This window comes from Bombina bombina, chromosome 1 (assembly GCF_027579735.1).
Source record: "Bombina bombina isolate aBomBom1 chromosome 1, aBomBom1.pri, whole genome shotgun sequence".
In the NCBI taxonomy this organism is placed as follows: domain Eukaryota; kingdom Metazoa; phylum Chordata; class Amphibia; order Anura; family Bombinatoridae; genus Bombina; species Bombina bombina.
Window position 1 is genome coordinate 1,050,365,571 of NC_069499.1, and position 23,903 is coordinate 1,050,389,473.

Sequence of the window (23,903 nt, forward strand, 5' to 3'; positions counted from 1 at the left end):
ACTGGAAGGGAACATTTGACCAACTTTGAAATTTGCCAGAAAATATTCTACTGCTCATTTTAAATTCAAGTAGGTGCTGTCGTATTGTCTTTTTATTCAAATATTAAATTCTACTGTATTTAGTGATCCTCTCAGTGTATCCTTTTAATTAGTAGAAGTAGTGGTAGTGTGGGGTTAGAGGTAGGGGGCTAATATGAGGCCCATTGTAGCGATTGCTTAGAGTGGTCACTGTGACAGAGTTACTGCTGTGGGACCCAGTGTGGTTAGGGTCAACAAAGTGGGTTTTCAATGTAGAATAGTATGAAAGTAAGGCTTACTTAAAGGGACAGTCAACACTAAAATTGTTATTGTTTAAAAAGTTAGATAATGCCTTTACTACCCATTCCCCAGCTTTGCATAACCAACATTGTTATATTGATATACTTTATAACATTTAAACCTCTATATTTCTGCCTGTTTCTAAGCCACTATAGACAGTCTCTTATCGCATACTTTTTTTTTTTTGTCATGCTGTTTTATTTATTTATTTTTTCTTTTAAACAAGCTTTATTCAGAAAATATACTGTACAAACAGCGTAATGGACTCAATACATAAACAAGACAGCAATTATGTAGAACGAGGATAGACCCTTTTTATATGAGTCGAGCAATGAGGACAGTCTTGGAATACAGTCCACGCCTGATTTTTATGAAAGTACAAGTCAACATCAGCTTATCTGTTAAATGTGGGCCACAAGGGCTCGGTATAAGTCAGTTACACTTGTCTTCAGTTTTATTCTGATGCGAAACTTCACCAGAAGTATGTTATATCCAATAAGAGTCCTTTGGGTGAGAATATAGCTTGTGTTAACTTATGTAACTATTGTTCTTTTTGTTTCTGTTATTCACAAACATTTAAATAAGTAAGAACCACAATAAAAAGATAGACTTTTACACCTCAAGAATTTAGTGTGCAATACTGGTTCCAAAAGGAAAAGGAGAGTAAGTCGAGAAAGAGAAAAAAAAGAGGGGGAGAGTAGGGGGGTGTTGGAGGGGGAAGGGATATGTTACTTAACAAAGTCTAGTACAAGAATCTCCATGTATATAGTTTATTTAGTGTATTAATTGTTGTGGGATAGATAGCTGCTCCATGTCTCCATTACATCTTGAAATGTGTACAATTGCCCTGTTTTTAAAAAATGGTATCTCTCCATCAGCAATAGCTCCGAGACCTGGGTGAGCCAGTCTTTCAGTGTGGGGATTGTGTTAGATTTCCACAACCTGGGGATACGTTTTTTTAGCGCTAATGAGCATAATCAGAAGTAGTGTGAATGTCGGTTTATGCTGATATTTGGGAAATGCCAAAAACTGAATAAGCTGTGGATTGGGGCAAATGTTTATCCCCGTAATTTGAGAGATATCTTTAAAGATGTCGCTCCAGAATGAGGTCAGAAGAGGACATGACCACCAAATGTGTAACATCGAGCCAGCTTGAAAACATTCTCTCCAGCACCTCTTACTAATCATTGGGTTTTTTTGTGTAGACGTACTGCGTGAGGTACCATCTACTAAGAAATTTAAAATGAACCTCCTGCATAACCGTTGATGCGGAATCAGCCCCAGCCAGCCAAAATGATTGCAACCATTGTTTGTAGTGCACATCCTCCCCCAATTCTCTATTCCATGCCCACGTGTAGGAGGGCAGCACCGACTCACCGGGCGGCAGCAGCAGAAATTTGTAGAATTTTGAAATTAGATGAGCTAGAGTCTCAACGCTAACACATAGGAGCTCGAACATTGTGAGATCCCTATTCATTTTAGATTTGTGTGTTTTAATATAATGGGTAAGTTGGTGACGTGTAAGTCATGATGAGAATGTCTTCTTGTCCCATTCTTGGAGTTTAGATTATAGGGACTATCTGGCCCTGATTCAGTGCAAAATGTAAAACTTCATCTCTGATTTTATATTTAGTTCACGGGGTTTGACCCTCGGTCAAGTAGGGCAGGCCGGGGTTCTCTCCGATAGGCATCATTGGTGAATATGGTGTGGATATATGAGTACTTGTAGCCACAACTCTATCCCATTCACGCAGTGCCTCTGCTGCCATTGGGAGCTCGGTTATGGTATGTGGGTGGTCTTTACGAGGGATCCAAGCCAGTGTTCATATGTTTCCCTTTTCAAATATGTGGTTATCCAATTGGACCCATGCTCCCAGTCCGACTCTATCTCTAGGAAGACACATAGTATGCTTCTTTTCCCTTGCCATATGAATTTTTCTATTATATTTTGTAATTGTGGGATATGTTCAGGAGGGAGCGGGATGGGGAGTGTCTGAAAAAGATATAATAGGTGTGGGAGAATAATCATTTTTATTATGTTAACTCTCCCCAACCACGAGACCGGTTTCTTTTTCCATGATTCGAGGCTTTTGAGATTTCCTCTTTCAGGGATAGATAATTGTATTTGTAAGTCTCTTGTAGTTTAGGAGTCAAGAAGACTCACAAATATTTAAGTTTATTGCCTGTTATTTTAAGTTGGTATGTTTCGGATTTTGATAAATTAAGGTGAAAGTTAGAAACTCTACCGTATGAGTCCTCACAGGAGTTCCGAGATTATCTCTGAAATGTTAGCGAGGATAAATAAAATGTCATCAGCATACATTGCCTGTTTGTGCTCTACACCTTCTATACAGATTGCAGTTATTTTGTTATTAAGTCTTATTTTTTGGGCCAGGGACCTCAATTGAGAGGACAAATAATAGTGGGGAGAGTGGACAGCCCTGGCGGGTGCCGTTAGACATTGTGAAGGAATCTGATAAAACCTAATTTGCCCGAACCCTAGCGTTAGGATGGGAGTAAAGAGTGAATACCATATCCAGGAAGGGAGAGCCAAAGTTCATACACTCCATTGCTTCTCTTAAAAATAGCCAGTTCACTCTCTCAAAAACCTTTTCGGCATCAGTTGAGAAAAGTGAGAGTGGAACAGCTTTAGATTTTCCATAAGAGATAAGTATTATTATACGTAAAGTGTTGTCCCTGGCCTCCCTTCCCGGTACAAAGCCCTCCTGATCAGTGGAGACGAGTCCAGGGAGAAATTTATTAAGACGGTTGGCCAGGGCTTTGGCTTAAATTTTTACGTTGGTATTCAAAAGGCATATTGGTCTGAAATTTTGGGGACAGTCTGGGGGCTTCCCCGGTTTGGGTAAGACCGTTATATGGGCTTCTAGCATGGCCGGAGGTAGTGATTTAGTCTCAGTGAATTCATTAAATAATGCGAGAAGATGGGGGACTAGTCTAGCTTTGTAGAGCTTATAGTATTTTATGGTAAAGCCATCAGGGCCAGGACTTTTGCCGGTGGGGATGTCATTTATTGCTTGAGCCACCTCTTCCTCTGTAAGTGGCGAGTCTAGGTACTCAGAAACTTCCCTACTTAATTTGCGCAACAGGAGATTTTTAAGATAATCCTGAACTGGCGTGTTAGCTGTATTATGGCCATCAGGATTAAAAGAAGGTAGCGAGGTGTTGTGTAAGTTATATAAGGATTTATAATATTTTTTAAAGGAATTTGCTATTCCTTTACTGTGTTTAATTTCAGTATTGTCAGGTTGTTTGAGGTAGTTAATGTACGATTTGAATTGTTTACATTTGATTGTGCGTGCTAAAAGTCTCCCCGGCTTGTTACCCTGGTCATAATAGTATTGTCTTAAGTGTATAGCTTTAAGCTGTTGGTCCTCTGTAAGCATTTTCTTAAAGTCATTGCAGGTCTTTGTCAAAGAATCAGATATCTGTGGGTCTGAAGGGCTCTCCTTATGTTTCTTATCTAATTGAAGGATACTAGAGTGGAGCCATTCATATTGAAGTATTCTGTCTTAATTTTTTGGCTCTATGTTTTATTAATTCCCTCGGATAACACATTTATGTGCCTCCCAGTTGTTGGTATGTGAAGTTATGGTATGGGTGTTGATGGTGAAATAATCGTTTATACTCTGAGATGAGTGGGTCAGACAGTATGCTGTCATCAAGTCTCCAAACATATCGACCACTGGAGTCTCTGGCCAGAGAACACTGCATGAGACTGGTGCATGATCTGTGCAAGTTATAGGGCCTATCTCACATTTGGGGACCAAAGTGAGACCGTGTGAGTCTGTGAACCAATAATCTATCCGCAAGTATTTTTTATTTGCGCTTGAATAATATGTGTAGTCCTGTTTCGCGGGGTGTAGAGTGTGCCATATGTCATGTAGATTTATGGTTTGTCAAAGAGGACTTGATCACTTTTATTTTTGTGTTTGGAGATACTGGAAGTGTTAGATGTGTCTAGCGATGGGTTTAGCGGGACATTGAAGTCCCCGCCCAGGAACAGAATACCTTTTAAATGATCTAAAAGCACACTCGTCATTTTTCTGAAAAATACGTGTTGGCCTGTGTTAGGAAAGTAGAGGTTGAGTAGAGTAATAGGGCGTCCAAATAACAGTCCCATTAGCAAGATATACCTTCCAGCTGGGTCTTTAACCACTTGGGAAACCTGTAGAGAGACAGAGCCGTGAAACACAATACCCATCTCATTTTGTTTCGTAGGCCCAGATGCAAAGTATGCCGTGGGATAGCTGCTATGTGTCCATCTGGCCTCTTTGCCCCTCTGAAAGTGTATTTCCTGGATAAAAATGATTTTGCTATTCAAATTAGATAGTTCTCGCATAGCGATAGACCGTTTGCCTGGGCTGTTCAGCCCCTTGGCATTGATAGTTGTGAAGGTGATTGAATGTCCTATGGGTCTCGATTTAGATGCAGGCATTTTGAGGGGAAGGAACAGAATGGGAGGGAGAAAAGAAAATTAGAAGGGAAAGAGGGTAAAGGGGTAGGAAAAATGTGAGGGTAAGAAATGAGAGGTTAATACACCTTAAGAGAGCAGTAGGATTAGAGTAATAAGATTTAGGTTGGTAAAATAATCCTACACTACAGGAGTAAGTGGTGGAGTGTAAATGTGATGTCTTCTGTAAGGCTAGTTAAGAAGAGTATTTGAAAGAAATGAGGGAAAGGAACCTCGTTGCTGTGCTACTAGAAAAAGAACAGTGGGGAGAGTGTCCCTGTGGTTTAATTATTTACAAGATAAACATTTTGCATCAACAGAGCGGATTTCTTTACTCCTCTAGCTCATCTAACATGAAATGTCTTGCCCCAGGGCCTATGGGGTATGTGAAAATTATATTTATTTTTTTTTTTATTTTTTTTTCCCCTTGGCAATTTGGAAGGGGATTAATAATTTTGGATAAAAACTCAGAGTAGGTTTGTTATTATCCAGGAAATAAGTGTACATGAGTAATAAGAATGGTTGGTTAATAATTAACTCTTGAGATAATGCAGTTGACTAAGTGTATGGTGGGGTTGAAGCAGATCTGTTGTAAGGAATATTCAACTTTTTAATGTACTAATTAAATGTATGTATTTAAAGCATAACATTTCAAACTATTACTATAACGATTTGCATTTAATAACACTCTTATGAAGTAATAAAACATTGGTATTCAAGTGGTCTTTCTGCCATACCAACTTAAAGGGCCACTGTAAGTAAATATTTTCTATGCCTGTTACTAACTAACTACACCAAATACGCTTTTTATCAATAGCATTTCATGAACATATCTCTACCGTATATCAAAAATCTTGTCTGCAAATTTTATTGTTTTTCAAACCCACTCCGTGGGTATCCTTTGCTCTGTACCAATCCGTTTACAATACCTAGGTTTCAAAATGGCGGTTTAAACACAAAGTTATTGGTTTGAGTATTTTGAACATGCAGTGCTGAAAATAGTGGGCAGGATAACATGACATCATCGGCGAATAAAAGATATAACTTTTAGAACGTTATGAAACTTCGTTTTGGAGAAAATATAGGTCAGTAGGTTTTAATTAATGTTTATTAACTTTAATATGTTAGTTGTTTAGCTTAAAAATGATAACAGAAAGTAATCCTTTAAGATCTTGATAAATTAAACATTACATCTGGTAAATAAATGTAACAAATATTGATCTCATAACAACCTTCAGATAGACTTATCAATCTCTTGTAACACTAATTCCTAATTTAAACATAGCAACATCACATAACAGTAAATAACAAACAGTTAAGTGGATCATATGTGGCGTTCTCGGCTTCTATTACCTGATCTGATTTTAACAGTCACCTGAAAATAATAAGTTTAAGCGTCCTCCGGAAGTAGAGGCAATGTGCCGTCCGATAGGATAGTAGCTTTTAGATGCTGCTGTGGAGCCTCTTCTAGGCCAGGTTGTTGAACTTCAATGTCAAGCTGAGCGCAAAAGTGCTCCAGGTCTGACTCAATGCGGTATATTACTGATTTGTTGCCCTTTGAAGCTATGATGCAGACCGGGAAGCCCCAGCGGTATGGGATTCTTTTAGCCTGTAGAGCTGAGGTGATGTAGAACAGGGACCTTCTCTTCTGTAAAGTAGTTGGACTGAGATCGCTGAAGATTTGTATAGGTATTCCTGCGTGGTGGATTGGGTGTTTAGCTCGGGCACATCATAGTATTTCATCTTTAAAGCTTAGGAGCTTCGGGACAACATATCTTGGTGGGGCCTTGATTGGCAGCTTGGGACGTAGGGCCCAATGGGCTCTCTCGATTTGGATGTCAGGGGAGCTCGGCGTTCCCTTCAGTGTCCTGAAAAGGTCTTGTAAATAGCCAGTCAAGGCTGTAGGAGAGACTGACTCAGGGACACGTCTCACCTTGAGATTGTTTAGGCGACTCCTGTTATCCATGTCTTCAAGCTTTTTGTTTAATTGATGGATCATGTCATCTTGTGTGGATTTTTTTTTTTTTTTTTTTTTTTTTTTAACTTTAAATATTTTTATTAAGATTCAATTTGGGCATACAAAGCATAAGTGTCAATACAGAGTATGCAAAAAAATAATATCAGTACAACAAACCAAAAGAGACTTAAACAAAAGAAACAGAAAAGTTATAAGACATGGAAAAAATTAAATTTCACAACTATTGCCCTATACACTAAAGCCTTCTAAATAGCCTACGAGGCCACTCTTGGGCCTCTTGTGGTTATGAGACAAATATAAAACTAAAGAAGGTCACTAGAAACAGTAAGAGACCACTTATGGATCTCAAATGGTGAATCTTAGTTTTCACAAATTATACAATAAACATACAGCTATAGAAGAAACCAGTTACTTATATACATATATTTTGTGATAGAGTTGACAGAGATAGGGTGTCAGATGGAAAAGAATCCAAAATAAACTCTCGAAGCCTGGGTTATAGGGAAAATACCAAACCGTTAGGTAGGTGACCTCTGGAGAGGGCTATTAAGGAACATCATGCTTATATTTTCGGGACCATCTTAGATAGGGCTCTCAAGCATGTCGATACAGAATGTGGCAGCCGCTGTTCCAATCTCCCAGAATATAATGCTTCTGCCTTTTAAATACTATATATCAAAGGGAAAGTACATAACTACGCTTAAAATCAATATCTACAAGTGGCAAATGCAGTCAATGAGTAGAGCCCATTTATGCACAGGGGAGCTAATGTTACTAGGCAAGGTATATAAAAATGAATATAATATACATAATGATGATATGCGTTAGCCATTCCTGATATGAATACCAGTAAATTTGTGTCTAAAAACTAAATAAAAATCTGGGGTGTGGATTAGGCTGCATTGTGTTAGCTGGTCTTCCCCTGCTGTAGATCCCTCACGATGTGTATAAGATAAAATAAATCAGTGCTGCCAACCTATATACATATTAGTAATAACTTAAAACAGTAAATGTTATAGATAAACTTACAATATAAATGGGGCACCATAAGAAACCAGGGAGGGATAGATAGTCTCATTTTCCATTTATACCTTAAACACATTTGTAGGAAAGGTGTTAACCAACATTAAACTTATGTCCCACAGACTTTGCTGGCCGTAAAAATTCCAGGCTAGGACAGAAAATTTTCATAAAATATCTGTTTAGATATGAAACCCCTATGCTATGTACATTTCAACAAGCACACCAATAAATTGGGAGACCTCTCTACCTACTGAGCTTCCCTGCAGAGATGTACTGGGTATGGGAGAAATGGATGCATTATTACACACAATTATAAAAACAGTGGTTATCACGGAGCATCGGGAGGAAATAAGTGCAGATATATCATTACACATTATGTTGAAGTACAGAGACAGACAGGGTGAGCAACATATGTTAAGTGAGGGAAAATTCACTGCATAACAGAACTTGGGGGAAGAGTCTTTAAAGGATCAAGTAGTGAGACAGTCATTATTGTAAAGTTTGCTCCAAACAGAACCCCTCAGCAATAAGACTGATAGCAAACCTCTTAGGGGGCATTAGTAGTGTACATAATGATAGGGGTAAATAAACCGGAGCATGAACTAATACATGTAGATCTACCGGCTCCAGTTATGCCCACACCGAAGACACTGAATATCAATAGACAGACAAATTCCCCAGTTCAGTTGAGACCTCCGTGTGGCATGTGGGTCAGTCCCAAGGCAAATATCATTATTAACCCACGCCAAGTCTACAAACCTGTCGGATACCTTATGAGGGGTAATAGTCCCAATAAAATGGCTGCCTGTTCCCTCCGTAGGTTTCAATATAGCCATCTGTTGCCAAGAACCCCCATAGACAATCGGACTACAGTTTATATGCAGCCGTAGCACCTGCACCATCGGAAGCTGGGAGCGTACCACCTACTCCGTCAGCACCGGTCATATTAACAGCTGACATCTTGTCTAGTGCAGCGCTCGCCCTGCTCTTGTGATGGCGAACAGGCTCCTCTGCCACGTGGATGTCAAGAGAGGGATCCCCATGTTCCGCTAGGTCAAAAAGAGCCTCAACGTTCTCCTCCGGTTCCGGAGCTCTCACTGGGGCAGTAATCAGATCACAGGTTGGTGAGGAGTTTATTGCAGCGCCGTATTCTTGGGCCATCTGATCACAGCAGGGTAGAGTATGTATGTCGGTTAGTCCCGTTACATCCGGAGTGGTGCTGCAGACAGCAATCTCTAATAGCTGGTCACAGGTAACAGGATGTGCTCCTGAGATAAGTCGCAGTGCGTGGAGGATATTGTACAGATCTTTCAGTATGCTTTGGTGGTATTCGTGCATGAGTTGTTTCAGTTTTTGTTCCCATCTGTCCACGCTCTCCATGTTTGCAGCGTTGGGTAAGCCGATCAACTTCGGTAATCAATCAGTGTCAATCGTATCAGGGTAGTTGAAGGTACCTTAGGGTAGATAAGGTGTAGAATTGGCCAGTTATAACAAAACTGGTTTGATAAAATCCAGGGTCCTGGGGGGGGGTGAAAGTATGAAGCAAGCCCCAACAACACAGAAGTTCAGACTCACTAGAGAGGCATCTCAACCTCGTGGCTGGCCCCTATGAAGTTAGCTGAGAAACATAGGCAGGTCCGTTCTCTGCTAGAAACCCAGATTTTTGTATTTCATAAAAAAATAAGAGAAAGAGTAGGCTAATTTAGAAAATTATTCCAAAAAAGCTAATTGAGACCAGGAGCTCTTCACAGACACGTCCTGCCTCAACAGCTGTAGGCTCCGCCCCCTCTTGTGTGGATATTTTTACAGTAAGGTACTCAATAGACTCCCTAGTCTTATCTTGTTCTTCCTCAACTTGAGTAACCCTGGTGTTTAGGTTGGATATGTCTTTATGAAGATCACTGTACCACGGTTTAACCTCTTGTACAATTGATTTAATGTCCTCTTTAGAACATAGATATTGCAGATCCTCCTTGGTAACATGGTTAGATGGGGGGTTGCTACATATTGCTTGCGGCAGCTTTTGCGGAGGTGTCACTTTTCCATAGGCCTCAGGTATTGGCTCAACCTTCCTGATGAGGCACTTTTATCAGGTCTATTGTATTTCTTATTGGGAATTACCAGTTCTTGCGTAGCTTGTATGAGGACAAGAAAGTTATGGTAAGCACCCTATTTTAGGGGTATGTATATTTTCTAGGTGCAGAGATCTAGTAGAAAGTATGACTTTCCTATATATAAGACAAAAGTCTCCACGAAATGAGAGCAAGCAGATTTACAGCAATGACCAGAGAGTACGTTACACTAGGGGGTAAGTATAAGCTGGTAAGATGCAGGGGTTAGATTCTTCCTCTGCTCATATCAATATTCTGAGGTATGAGTTAATGCCTTGCTAGACTTTAAAATTGGGGCCATGTCCCTGCATGGCCTAGCTCCGCCCCTCGTATCACATACTTTTTTTATTTCCTTTTCATAACAGGAGACTGCTAGTTCCTGTGGGCCATATAGATAACATTGTGCTCACGCCTGTGGGGTCTGCACAACACAGAAAAAATACACGTCAATATATAATAAATAAAAAGTATTGTGATCAGGGGGCTGTCAGAAGATGCTTAGATACAAGGTTATCACAGGTAAACGTGTTGATTTTGCAAAACTGGGGAATGGGTAATAAAGGGATTAGCTATCTTTTTAAACAATAAACATTTTTGAGTTGACTGTCCCTTTAATGCCTGTAAATTAGGTTATTTTAAATCATATTAGTTTGTTGTTTCTTTTAATGGATTCTCTTGTCTTGGATAAATCTGCTATGAGAGCTGTCATGCAGTGACAATAAGGATCATGGTTAAAATCACTGGTAAATGTTTCTTTTAATAAGGAAAAATATTTTAAACGCATTACCTGACTGACATATGAGACCGCCGTCCTCTACGCTGAACCTGGCGGTGTTTAATCATTATGTTCCATGGATTCTGCGAAACGAGAAATATAGTTAATTAAACACATTTTTTTATAGCAATTCCCATAACTTAAAGTGAATGTCAACTTTCATGAATCAGCGCCCAGTTTTTAAAGAAACTATTAAAAACAGGGGCACTTTCATTCATGAAAGTTTACATTGCACTAGATTTTACAAATACTTACCTTCTTCTCCTGAAACACCGGATTGCTGATCGCCCCGCCTGCTTCTTCCTGATCGGAGAGAGCCGATTTCGTCATTGCTGACGAAGTAGAAAGGAGCTGCAGGCGTGGGATCAGCGATCCGTTGTTTCAGGAGAAGAAGGTATTTGTAAAATACGGTGCAATGTAAACTTTCATGAATGAACGTTCCCCTGTTTCTAATAGTTTTTTTTTTTTTTTTAAATATAGGTACTGATTCATGAAAGTTGACATTCACTTTAAAGGGACAGTATACTGTAAAAACAAAATTTATGCTTACCTGATAAATTCATTTCTCCTGTAGTGTGGTCAGTCCACGGGTCATCATTACTTCTGGGATATTATCTCCTCCCCTACAGGAAGTGCAAGAGGATTCACCCAGCAGAGCTGCTATATAGCTCCTCCCCTCTACGTCACCTCCAGTCATTCGACCAAAGGACCAACGAGAAAGGAGAAGCCCAAGGGTGTAGTGGTGACTGGAGTATAATCCAAAAAATTTTTAAGCCTGCCATAAAAAACAGGGCGGGCCGTGGACTGACCACACTACAGGAGAAATGAATTTATCAGGTAAGCATAAATTTTGTTTTCTCCTGTTAAGTGTGGTCAGTCCACGGGTCATCATTACTTCTGGGATACCAATACCAAAGCAAAAGTACACGGATGACGGGAGGGACAGGCAGGCTCTTTATACGGAGGGAACCACTGCCTGAAGAACCTTTCTCCCAAAAACAGCCTCCGAAGAAGCAAAAGTGTCAAATTTGTAAAATTTGGAAAAAGTATGAAGAGAAGACCAAGTTGCAGCCTTGCAAATCTGTTCAACAGAAGCCTCATTCTTAAAGGCCCAAGTGGAAGCCACAGCTCTAGTAGAATGAGCTGTAATTCTTTCAGGAGGCTGCTGTCAAGCAGTCTCATAGGCTAATCGTATTATGCTACGAAGCCAAAAGGAGAGAGAGGTAGCCGAAGTTTTTTGACCTCTCTTCTGACCAGAATAAACGACAAAAAGGGAAGACGTTTGACGAAAATCCTTAGTTGCCTGTAGATAAAATTTCAGGGCACGGACTACATCTAGATTGTGTAGCAGACGTTCCTTCTTCGAGGGAGGATTAGGACACAAAGATGGAACAACAATCTCCTGATTGATATTCCTGTTAGTGACCACCTTAGGTAGGAACCCAGGTTTAGTACGCAGAACTACCTTGTCTGAATGAAAAATCAGATAAGGAGAATCACAATGTAAGGCAGATAACTCAGAAACTCTTCGAGCCGAGGAAATAGCCATTAAAAACAGAACTTTCCAAGATAACAACTTGATATCAATGGAATGAAGGGGTTCAAACGGAACACCCTGTAAAACATTAAGAACTAAGTTCAAACTCCATGGCGGAGCAACAGTTTTAAACACAGGCTTGATCCTAGCTAAAGCCTGACAAAAAGCTTGAACGTCCGGAACTTCTGACAGACGTTTGTGTAAAAGAATGGACAGAGCTGAAATCTGTCCCTTTAAAGAACTAGCAGATAACCCCTTTTCTAAACCTTCTTGTAGAAAAGACAATATCCTTGGAATTCTAACCTTACTCCATGAGTAACTCTTGGATTCGCACCAATATAAGTATTTGCGCCATATCTTATGGTAAATCTTTCTGGTAACAGGCTTCCTAGCCTGTATTAAGGTATCAATAACTGACTCAGAAAAACCACGTTTTGATAAAATCAAGCGTTCAATTTCCAAGCAGTCAGCTTCAGAGAAGTTAGATTTTGATGTTTGAATGGACCCTGGATCAGAAGGTCCTGTTTCAGAGGTAGAGACCAAGGCGGACAGGATGACATGTCCACTAGATCTGCATACCAAGTCCTGCGTGGCCATGCAGGTGCTATTAGAATCACTGATGCTCTCTCCTGTTTGATTCTGGCAATCAATCGAGGAAGCATCGGGAAGGGTGGAAACACATAAGCCATCCCGAAGGTCCAAGGTGCTGTCAAAGCATCTATCAGAACCGCTCCCGGATCCCTTGATCTGGACCCGTAGCGAGGAAGCTTGGCGTTCTGACGAGACGCCATGAGATCTATCTCTGGTTTGCCCCAACGTCGAAGTATCTGGGCAAAGACCTCCGGATGAAGTTCCCACTCCCCCGGATGAAAAGTCTGACGACTTAAGAAATCCGCCTCCCAGTTCTCCACTCCCGGGATGTGGATTGCAGACAGGTGGCAAGAGTGAGACTCTGCCCAGCGAATTATCTTTGATACTTCCATCATTGCTAGGGAGCTTCTTGTCCCTCCCTGATGGTTGATGTAAGCTACAGTCGTGATGTTGTCCAACTGAAACCTGATGAACCCCCGAGTTGTTAACTGGGGCCAAGCCAGAAGAGCATTGAGAACTGCTCTCAATTCCAGAATGTTTATTGGAAGGAGACTCTCCTCCTGATTCCATAGTCCCTGAGCCTTCAGAGAATTCCAGACAGCACCCCAACCTAGAAGGCTGGCGTCTGTTGTTACAATTGTCCAGTCTGGCCTGCTGAATGGCATTCCCCTGGACAGGTGTGGCCGATAAAGCCACCATAGAAGAGAATTTCTGGTCTCTTGATTCAGATTCAGAGTGGGGGACAAATCTGAGTAATCCCCATTCCACTGACTTAGCATGCACAATTGCAGCGGTCTGAGATGTAGGCGTGCAAAAGGTACTATGTCCATTGCCGCAACCATTAAGCCGATCACCTCCATGCATTGAGCTACTGACGGGTGTTGAATGGAATGAAGGACCCGGCATGCATTTTGAAGCTTTGTTAACCTGTCTTCTGTCAGGTAAATCTTCATTTCTACAGAATCTATCAGAGTCCCCAAGAAGGGAACTCTTGTGAGTGGAAAGAGAGAACTCTTCTTTTCGTTCACCTTCCATCCATGCGACCTTAGAAATGCCAGTACTAACTCTGTATGAGATTTGGCAGTTTGAAAGCTTGAAGCTTGTATCAGAATGTCGTCTAGGTACGGAGCTACCGAAATTCCTCGCGGTCTTAGTACCGCCAGAAGAGTACCCAGAACCTTTGTGAAGATTCTTGGAGCTGTAGCCAATCCGAATGGAAGAGCTACAAACTGGTAATGCCTGTCTAGAAAGGCAAACCTTAGATACCGGTAATGATTTCTGTGAATCGGTATGTGAAGGTAAGCATCCTTTAAATCCACTGTGGTCATGTACTGACCCTCTTGGATCATGGGCAAAATTGTTCGAATCGTTTCCATCTTGAACGATGGAACTCTTAGGAATTTGTTTAGGATTTTTAAATCCAAGATTGGCCTGAAAGTTCCCTCTTTTTTGGGAACTACAAACAGATTTGAGTAAAACCCTTGTCCTTGTTCCGACCGCGGAACTGGATGGATCACTCCCATTAATAAAAGATCTTGTACGCAGCGTAGGAACGCTTCTTTCTTTATTTGGTTTGTTGACAACCTTGACAGATGAAATCTCCCTCTTGGGGGAGAGGATTTGAAGTCCAGAAGGTATCCCTGAGATATGATCTCTAACGCCCAGGGATCCTGAACATCTCTTGCCCAAGCCTGGGCGAAGAGAGAAAGTCTGCCCCCTACTAGATCCGGTCCCGGATCGGGGGCCCTCGATTCATGCTGTCTTAGGGGCAGCAGCAGGTTTCCTGGCCTGCTTGCCCTTGTTCCAGGACTGGTTAGGTTTCCAGCCTTGTCTGTAGCGAGCAACAGTTCCTTCCTGTTTTGGTGCAGAGGAAGTTGATGCTGTTCCTGTTTTAAAATTACGAAAGGAACGAAAATTAGACTGTCTAGCCCTAGGTTTGGCTTTGTCCTGAGGCAGGGCATGGCCTGTACCTCCTGTAATGTCAGCGATAATCTCCTTCAACCCGGGCCCGAATAAGGTCTGCCCTTTGAAAGGTATATTAAGCAATTTAGATTTAGAAGCAACATCAGCTGACCAGGATTTTAGCCACAGCGCTCTGCGTGCCTGAATGGCAAATCCGGAATTCTTAGCCGTAAGTTTAGTTAAATGTACTACGGCATCTGAAATAAATGAGTTAGCTAACTTAAGGGTTCTAAGTTTGAGTGTAATCTCATCTAGTGTAGATGATTCAAGTGTCTCTTCCAGAGACTCAAACCAAAATGCTGCTGCAGCCGTGACAGGCGCAATACATGCAAGAGGTTGCAATATAAAACCTTGTTGAACAAACATTTTCTTAAGGTAACCCTCTAATTTTTTATCCATTGGATCTGAAAAGGCACAGCTATCCTCCACCGGGATAGTGGTACGCTTAGCCAAAGTAGAAACTGCTCCCTCCACCTTAGGGACCGTTTGCCATAAGTCCCGTGTGGTGGCGTCTATTGGAAACATTTTTCTAAATATCGGAGGAGGTGAGAACGGCACACCGGGCCTATCCCACTCCTTAGTAACAATTTCAGTAAGTCTCTTAGGTATAGGAAAAACATCAGTACTCGCCGGTACCGCAAAATATTTATCCAACCTACACATTTTCTCTGGTATTGCAACTGTGTTACAATCATTCAGAGCCGCTAACACCTCCCCTAGTAATACACGGAGGTTTTCCAGCTTAAATTTAAAATTTGAAATATCTGAATCCAATTTGTTTGGATCAGAACCGTCACCCACAGAATGAAGTTCTCCGTCCTCATGTTCTGCCGCCTGTGACGCAGTGTCTGACATGGCCCTAATATTATCAGCGCACTCTGTTCTTACCCCAGAGTGATCACGCTTGCCTCTAAGTTCTGGTAATTTAGCCAAAACTTCAGTCATGACAGTAGCCATATCCTGTAATGTGATTTGAAATGGCCGCCCAGATGTACTCGGCGCTACAATATCACGCACCTCCCGAGCGGGAGATGCAGGTACTGACCCTCGTTATCTGGTGAAATATGTTCAATTTGTACAGATTGACTTTTATTTAAAGTAGCATCAATACAGTTAGTACATAAATTTCTATTGGGCTCCACTTTGGCATTAGTACATATAACACATGTATCTTCCTCTGAATCAGACATGTTTAACACACTAGCAATTAACTAGCAACTTGGAAATGCTTTTTCAAGTAATTTACAATTATATGAAAACGAACTGTGCCTATAAGAAGCACAGAAAAAATTATGACAGTTGAAAATAATTAAGTTATAGCATCAAATCTTTGTAAGAAATATACAATTTTAGCAAAGGATTGTTCCCATTAGCAAAGGATAACTAACCCTGTCAGCAGAAAAAATACACAAATAAACGTTTTTTATCACAGTCAGCTACACTCTTCACAGCTCTGCTGTGATGATTACCTCCCTCAAAAAAGGATTTGAAGATCCCTGAGTTCTGAAGAGATGAACCGGATCATGCAGGAAGAAAATGAACCTCTGACTGAATTTTTTGATGCGTAGTAAAAGCGCCAAAAATGGCCCCTCCCCCTCACACATAACAGTGAGAGAGATCAGTGAACTGCTTTAAATTAAACAAAACTATTGCCAAGTGGAAAAAATAGTGCCCACAACATTTTTTCACCCAGTACCTCAGAGGAATAAACGTTTTTTACATGCCAGCAAAAAAACGTTTAACCTCAATAAATCAATTGTTATTTAAAACCTATTGCAAGTCCCTGCAAATTAGGTAAAATCTATGCATACAGTATAAAACCAGTGAAGTACCATTCCCCAGAATACTGAAGTGTAAAATATACATACATGACAGCCTGATACCAGCTACATCTACTGCATTTAAGGCTGAGTTTACATTATAACGGTATGGCAGGATTTTCTCATCAATTCCATGTCAGAAAATAACAAACTGCTACATACCTCTTTGCAGATTAATCTGCCCGCTGTCCCCTGATCTGAAGTTTACCTCTCCTCAGATGGCCGAGAAACAGCAATATGATCTTAACTACTCCGGCTAAAATCATAGAAAAAACTCAGGTAGATTCTTCTTCAAATTCTACCAGAGAATGAATAACACACTCCGGTGCTATTATAAAATAACAAACTTTTGATTGAAGGTAATAAATTAATTAAATCACCACAGTCCTCTCACACATCCTATCTATTCGTTGGGTGCAAGAGAATGACTGGGGGTGACGTAGAGGGGAGGAGCTATATAGCAGCTCTGCTGGGTGAATCCTCTTGCACTTCCTGTAGGGGAGGAGATAATATCCCAGAAGTAATGACGACCCGTGGACTGACCACACTTAACAGGAGAAATTATTGTTTTTCCCATAATGTGTTGCCAATTCTATGTTTTAACTTCTGTAGAGTATAAAATGTATGAAATTAGCTTTTTAAGGTTTATGTACGTACATGAAATAGCTGATTTTGTGTTTCAAAGCCACAACCTAATAAAATGGTTTGAGCTTGTAGGTATATTCAGATCTCATTACTTTATCACATTGTGTACATAAACATGCCGGAAACCAATCACCAATACTTGGAGAGAACGATGGAAAATTAACATTTTATTACCTTATCTCTTCTTAACCCAACTGGGAGTGTAATTTAATCTGCTGTCTATGTTTACACAGATTATTTATAGCTTGGCCCGAAGGCCAGAAACTTTCAAAATAGGTTGGGATACCACAGGCTAAATCAACTATTTCAAATGCCAATATAAGGGTAAAGGAAATACTTGTAAACAATTTAATACACTCCAGCAGGTAAAATGGATCATTGGGAACAAATTTAAGGGGATAATTTTTTTGGAGTAAACTATCCCTTTAAACTGCACCCTGCTGACTTCTGAAGGCTAACTCTAATATATATATATATATAGCTGTAATTTTCATCATAGGTATACCTCAACTATGAGAGACAAAATGTGGAAACAAATCCAGACAATCACATTGTCTGATTTGGAAAGAATTTATTTGCATATTATGGTGGAAAATAAGTATTTGGTCACCTACAAACAAGCAAGATTTCTGGCTCTCACAGACCTGTATCTTCTTCTGTAAGAGGCTCCTCTGTCCTCCACTCATTACCTGTATTAATGGCACCTGTTTGAACTTGTTATCAGTATAAAAGACACCTGTCCACAACCTCAAACAGTCACACTCCAACTCCACTATGGTGAAGACCAAAGAGCTGTCGAAGGACACCAGAAACAAAATTGTAGACCTGCACCAGGCTGGGAAGACTGAATCTGCAATAGGCAAGCAGTTTGGTGTGAAGAAATCAAATGTGGGAGCAATAATTAGAAAATGGAATACATACAAGACCACTGATTATCTCCCTCGATCTGGGGCTCCACGCAAGATCTCACCCGTGGGGTCAAAATGATCACAAGAACGGTGAGCAAACATCCCAGAACCACACGGGGGGACCTAGTGAATGACCTGCAGAGAGCTGGAACCAACGTAACAAAGGCTACCATCAGTAACATACTAAGCCGCCAGGGACTCAGTGCCAGACGTGTCCCCCTGTTTAAGCCAGTACATGTCCGGGCCCGTTTGAAGTACGCTAGAGAGCATTTGGATGATCCAGAAGCGGATTGGGAGAATGTCTTATGGTCAGATGAAATCAAAGTAGAACTGTTTGGTAGAAACACAACTCGTCGTGTTTGGAGGAGAGAGAATGCTGAGTTGCAACCAAAGAACACCATACCTACTGTGAAGCATCGGGGTGGCAACATCATGCTTTGGGGCTGTTTCTCTGCAAAGGGAACAGGACGACTGATCCGTGTACATGAAGGAATGAATGGGGCCATGTATCGTGAGATTTTGAGTGCAAACCTCCTTTCATCAGCAAGGGCATTGAAGATGAAACGTGGCTGGGTCTTTCAGCATTACAATGATCCCAAACACACCGGCCGTGCAAGAAGAAGTGGCTTTGTAAGAAGCATTTTAAGGTCCTGGAATGGCCTAGCCAGTCTCCAGATCTCAACCCCATAGAAAACCTTTTGAGGGAGTTGAAAGTCCGTGTTGCCCAGCGACAGCCCCAAAACATCACTGCTCTAGAGGAGATCTGCATGCAGGAATGGGCCAACATACCAGCAACAGTGTGTGACAACCTTGTGAAGACTTACAGAAAACGTTTGACCTCTGTCATTGCCAACAAAGGATATATAACAAAGTATTGAGATGAACTTTTGATATTGACCAAATACTTATCTTCCACCATAATTTACAAATAAATTCTTTCCAAATCAGACAATGTGATTGTCTGGATTTGTTTCCACATTTTGTCTCTCATAGTTGAGGTATACCTATGATGAAAATTTTAGGCCTCTCTCATCTTCTTAAGGGGGAGAACTTGCACAATTGGTGACTGACTAAATACTTTTTTGCGTGCGTGTGTGTGTGTATGTGTGTGTTATATATATATATATATATATAAATAATATCTTTCACAAATTGGCACTATAAGATAACAACTGCTAAACAATGTACTTTATACTAACATAATAACTGAGGTTAGCCTTGTTTTTTGACGACTAAAGCCCAGATTCGCTCCTCCAAATAAGGCAAATGGTGGGTGGAATTTGGCTATCAATAAACAACTGCAGTAAAAAGGATCTTAATTTATTTTAAAAACATTAAAGGGACAGTCTACAATAGAATTTGTATTGTTTTAAAAGATAGATAATCCCTTTATTACCCATTCCCCAGTTTTGCATAACCAACAGTTATATTAGTATACTTTACCTCTGTGATTACCTTGTATCTAAGAACCTTCTTCCAGCCCCCTGATAACATGATTGTTTATTATCTATTGTCTTGCATTTATCATTGTGTTGTGCTAAATCTTAAAGGACCAGTAAACACAGTAGATTTGCATAATCAACAAATGCAAGATAAGACAATACAAAAGCATTTACTCTGAATTTCAAATGAGTAGCAGATTTTTTTCTAACAAATTTCAAAGTTATGTCTATTTCCACTCCCCCTGTACCATGTGATAGCCATCAGCCAATCACAAATGCATATAGTATAGTCTGAGTTCTTGCACATGCTCAGTAGGAGCTGGTGACACAAAAAGTGTAAATATAAAAGACTGTGCACATTTTTTTTAATGGACGTAAATTGGAAAGTTATGAAAAATTGGAAAGTCATGAAAATTTTATTTGACCTGAGTGTCCCTTTAAATAACTTTCTGTGCCTGAACACAGTGTTATCTATATGGCCCATGTGTACTTTCAGTCTCATTGTGTTAAAAAGAAATGTAAAAAGCATGTGATAAGAGGCAGCCTTCATGGGATTAGAAATTAGCATATAAGCCTACCTAGGTTTAGTTTAAACTAAGAATACCAAGAGAAAAAAGCAAATTTGATGATCAAAGTAAATTGCAAAGTTGATTAACATTACATGCCCTATCTGAATAATTAAAGTTTAATTTTGACTAGCCTGTCCCTTTAAGACTTGGGTGATAAGTGTCTTGCAGTTACATACTGTCCCTTTAAGTTATTACTACTGTTTTTTTTTTTTTTAAACGCTCCTAAGTCTGGTTTGCAATAACAAATGTAGCTACTAGTCAACAATCACAGAAGATAATATCAGTAAAGCGAACCATACATGTTGACATGACATAATTGTACCAGAAACTGTAAATATACAATGGTTTATTTATAGTTTGGATAATAACCTACAGTATTAACAACCAATGTATCCATACTGTAGTTTTCTATAAAGCTCTCACCTTGCAACATGCTACACAAGAATTACCAAGATCGATGACTGGTGGGGGGGGGGGGAGAAACTAATTCGAAAATATACAGAAAACTCAGTACGCTTGTCATAAGACTTTTCAAGTGGTGTATCCTTTGTAGTAAAATTCAGTCATTTTTACAAAAAAAGGAGAGAGTTTTAAATGTTTGTGGGGGGTTAGTCTTTGGGGGGGGGAAGCTACACTACAGAAAAGGGCAAACATTTTTTAAAAAAGCATATTTTTTTTCTAAACTGGGTACTGGCAGACAGCTGCCAGTACCCAAGATGGCGCCCATAAAGGTAGAGGGGGAGGGTTAGAGAGCTGTTTGGTGGTGGATCAGTGAGGTTGGGGGCTAATGGGGGATCCTACACAGCAGCATATGTAAATATGCTTTAAAAAAAAAAACACACACACACAAAAAAGCCCAAATATACCTTTTATTTTAGTACTGGCAGACTTTCTGCCAGTACTTAAGATGACGGGGACAATTGTGAAGTGGGGGAGGAAAGAGAGCTGTTTGGGAGGGATCAGGGGGTCTGATGTTTCAGGTGGGAGGCTGATCTCTACACTAAAGCTAAAATTAATGTGCAAAAAAAAGAGAGGAAATGACGGCACTACTGGTGCTGGGTCCCTAATTTTATTCAACTCTCCTTATTAATGAAGGAGAGAATTGTTAAATACTGGTATATGTTGGGACTGGGGTGCTGTACATAGAAAGAGGCAAACACGAGAGTATCAATTGCAACTGCAATTGGAAGAATGTACTTATTTAGCACTCACCATTGAGTGCTAAATAAGTACATTCTTCCAATTGCGGTTGCAATTGATACTCTCGTAAAGCTAAAATTAACCCTGCAAGCTCCCTACAAGCTACCTAATTAACCCCTTCACTGCTAGCCATAATACACGTGTGATGCGCAGCGGCATTTAGCGGCCTTCTAATTACCAAAAAGCAACGCCAAAGCCATATATGTCTGTATTTCTGAACAAAGGGGATCCCAGAGAAGCATTTACAACAATTTGTGCCATAATTGCACATGCTGTTTGTAAATAATTTCAGTGAGAAACCTAGTTTGTGAAACAGTTTGTGGAAAAGGGAACTATTTTTTTTTTTTTATTTGATCCCATTTGGCGGTGAAATGGTGTCATGAAATATACCAAAATGGGCCTAGATCAATACTTTGGGTTGTCTACTACACTACACTAAAGCTAAAATTAACCCTACAAGCTCCCTAATTAACCCCTGCACTGCTGGGCATAATACACGTGTGGTGCGCAGTGGCATTTAGCGGCCTTCTAATTACCAAAGCCATATATGTCTGCTATTTCTGAACAAAGGGGATCCCAGAGAAGCATTTACAACCATTTATGCCATAATTGCACAAGCTGTTTGTAAATAATTTCAATGAGAAACTGAAAGTTTGTGAAAAAGTGAACAAATTTTTGTATTTGATCACATTTCGCGGTGAAATGGTGGCATGAAATATACCAAAATGGGCCTAGATCAATACTTTGGGATGTCTTCTAAAAAAAAAATATATACATGTCAATGGATATTCAGGGATTCCTGAAAGATATTAGTGTTCCAATGTAACTATCGCTAATTTTGAAAAAAAGTGGTTTAAAAATATCAAAGTGCTACTTGTATTTATGGCCATATAACTTGCAAAAAAGCAAAGAACATGTAAACATTGGGTATTTCTAAACTCAGGACAAATTTCCACATATTTTATATTTTTTTTATAGTAAATTATAAGATATGATGAATTTCTTTTGAAAGTCCATTTAATGGCGAGAAAAACAATATATTATATGTGTCTGTACAGTAAATGAGTAAGAGGAAAATTACAGCTAAATACAAACACCGTAAAAATGTAAAAATAGCCTTGGTCCCAAACAGACAGAAAATGGAAAAGTGTTGTGGTCATTAAGGGGTTAAACTTTCCAATTTACTTCCATTAACAAAATGTGCAGTCTTTTTATATTTAAACTTTGAGTCACCAGCTCCTACTGAGCCTGTGCAAGAATTCACAGCATATGCGTATTTGCTTTTGTGATTGGCTGATGGATGTCACATGGTACGTGTATGCATTTGTGATTGGCTGATGACTGTGACATGGTACAGGGGTAGTGGAAATAGACAAAACTTTTAAAATTGTCAGAAAAAAAAATCTATTACTCATTTGAAGATTAGACTAAGTGCTATTGCATTGTCTTGTTATTTTACATTTGTCGATTATGGAAATCTGTGTTGTCTGGTCCTTTAAGAATCATAATGCAACTGCAAACAGTGTTACAGCCCAAACAGCTATATGGATTGTTATAAAATTTGACATGGAAATATAAATTTGGTTAGAAAAAACATTTTCAAAAACATAATTTATGTAAGAATTTACCTGATAAATTCATTTCTTTCATGGTGGCGAGAGTCCATGATTTGTTACATATTGGATATGCATTCCCACCAGGAGGAGGCAAAGTTTCCCAAACCTCAAAGCCTATAAATACCCCACCCACCTCACTCTTATCTCAGTTTAAACGTTGCCTCCTTTGGAGGTGGTTAAAGTATGATGTGCTTAAGATATGTGCTTTAGTGTATACTGAAGTCTGGTTTCCCCTCAGAGTTACAGTGTTTGTCAGAGGGATGTTTGGGGAGTTTAGCCTTTAGACACCATGTTGTGAAACCTCTTGTAGTCTTTCTAAGGCCTTCGGTAAATTTGTTTGCAGTAAGCCTTTTTTTGCCTCCCTTTACAGTTTTACATACTCCTATCTTCTACCTCTGTAGATCGTTTTGGTTGGCTGTCTGCTTAAAGAGTGGAAATGTGTCTACAAACAAAGTTTAACGTATAGCCAAGAAGTGAGGTGTAAAGAAGGAGTAAGAAAAAGCCATAAATAAAAGGAACAGGAAAAATTACGTGCTCTGTAAAAACAACCCATAATAGGGAGAGGACCTTGTGGACTCTCGCCACCATGAAATAATTGAATTTATCAGGTAAGTTCTTACATAAATTATGTTTTCTTTCATATAGGTGGCGAGAGTCCATGATTTGTTACATATGGGATATAATACCCAAGATGAAAATAATATCCAAATTAAAGTCTTTTTAATAACTAAAAAAACCTGAAGACATTTTTTTATAGGCAACAGAATCAATGAATGACCACTGCCTGAAGAACCTTTCTACTAGGGCTGGGCGATATGGGCAAAAATGAAAATCTCCATTTTGTACCCAAAAAATAATGATTGCGATTTAATCGTGATTTTCTTATAAATGACTATAACACTTTAATTTTATATACATACACACATACACTATATAT

At 39.8% G+C, this 23,903-nt stretch overlaps 1 protein-coding gene across 1 annotated transcript in view; it reads right to left on the reverse strand.

Annotated features, from left to right (window-relative positions):
* DNTTIP1 (deoxynucleotidyltransferase terminal interacting protein 1) overlaps positions 1–23,903 on the reverse strand; it is a 71,762-nt gene that overhangs the window by 36,645 nt on the left and 11,214 nt on the right. Inside the window, exon 2 of the mRNA XM_053689758.1 lies at positions 10,689–10,759. Coding sequence (XP_053545733.1) covers positions 10,689–10,759 — 71 coding nt within the window. The remainder of the gene's footprint in view (positions 1–10,688; positions 10,760–23,903) is intronic.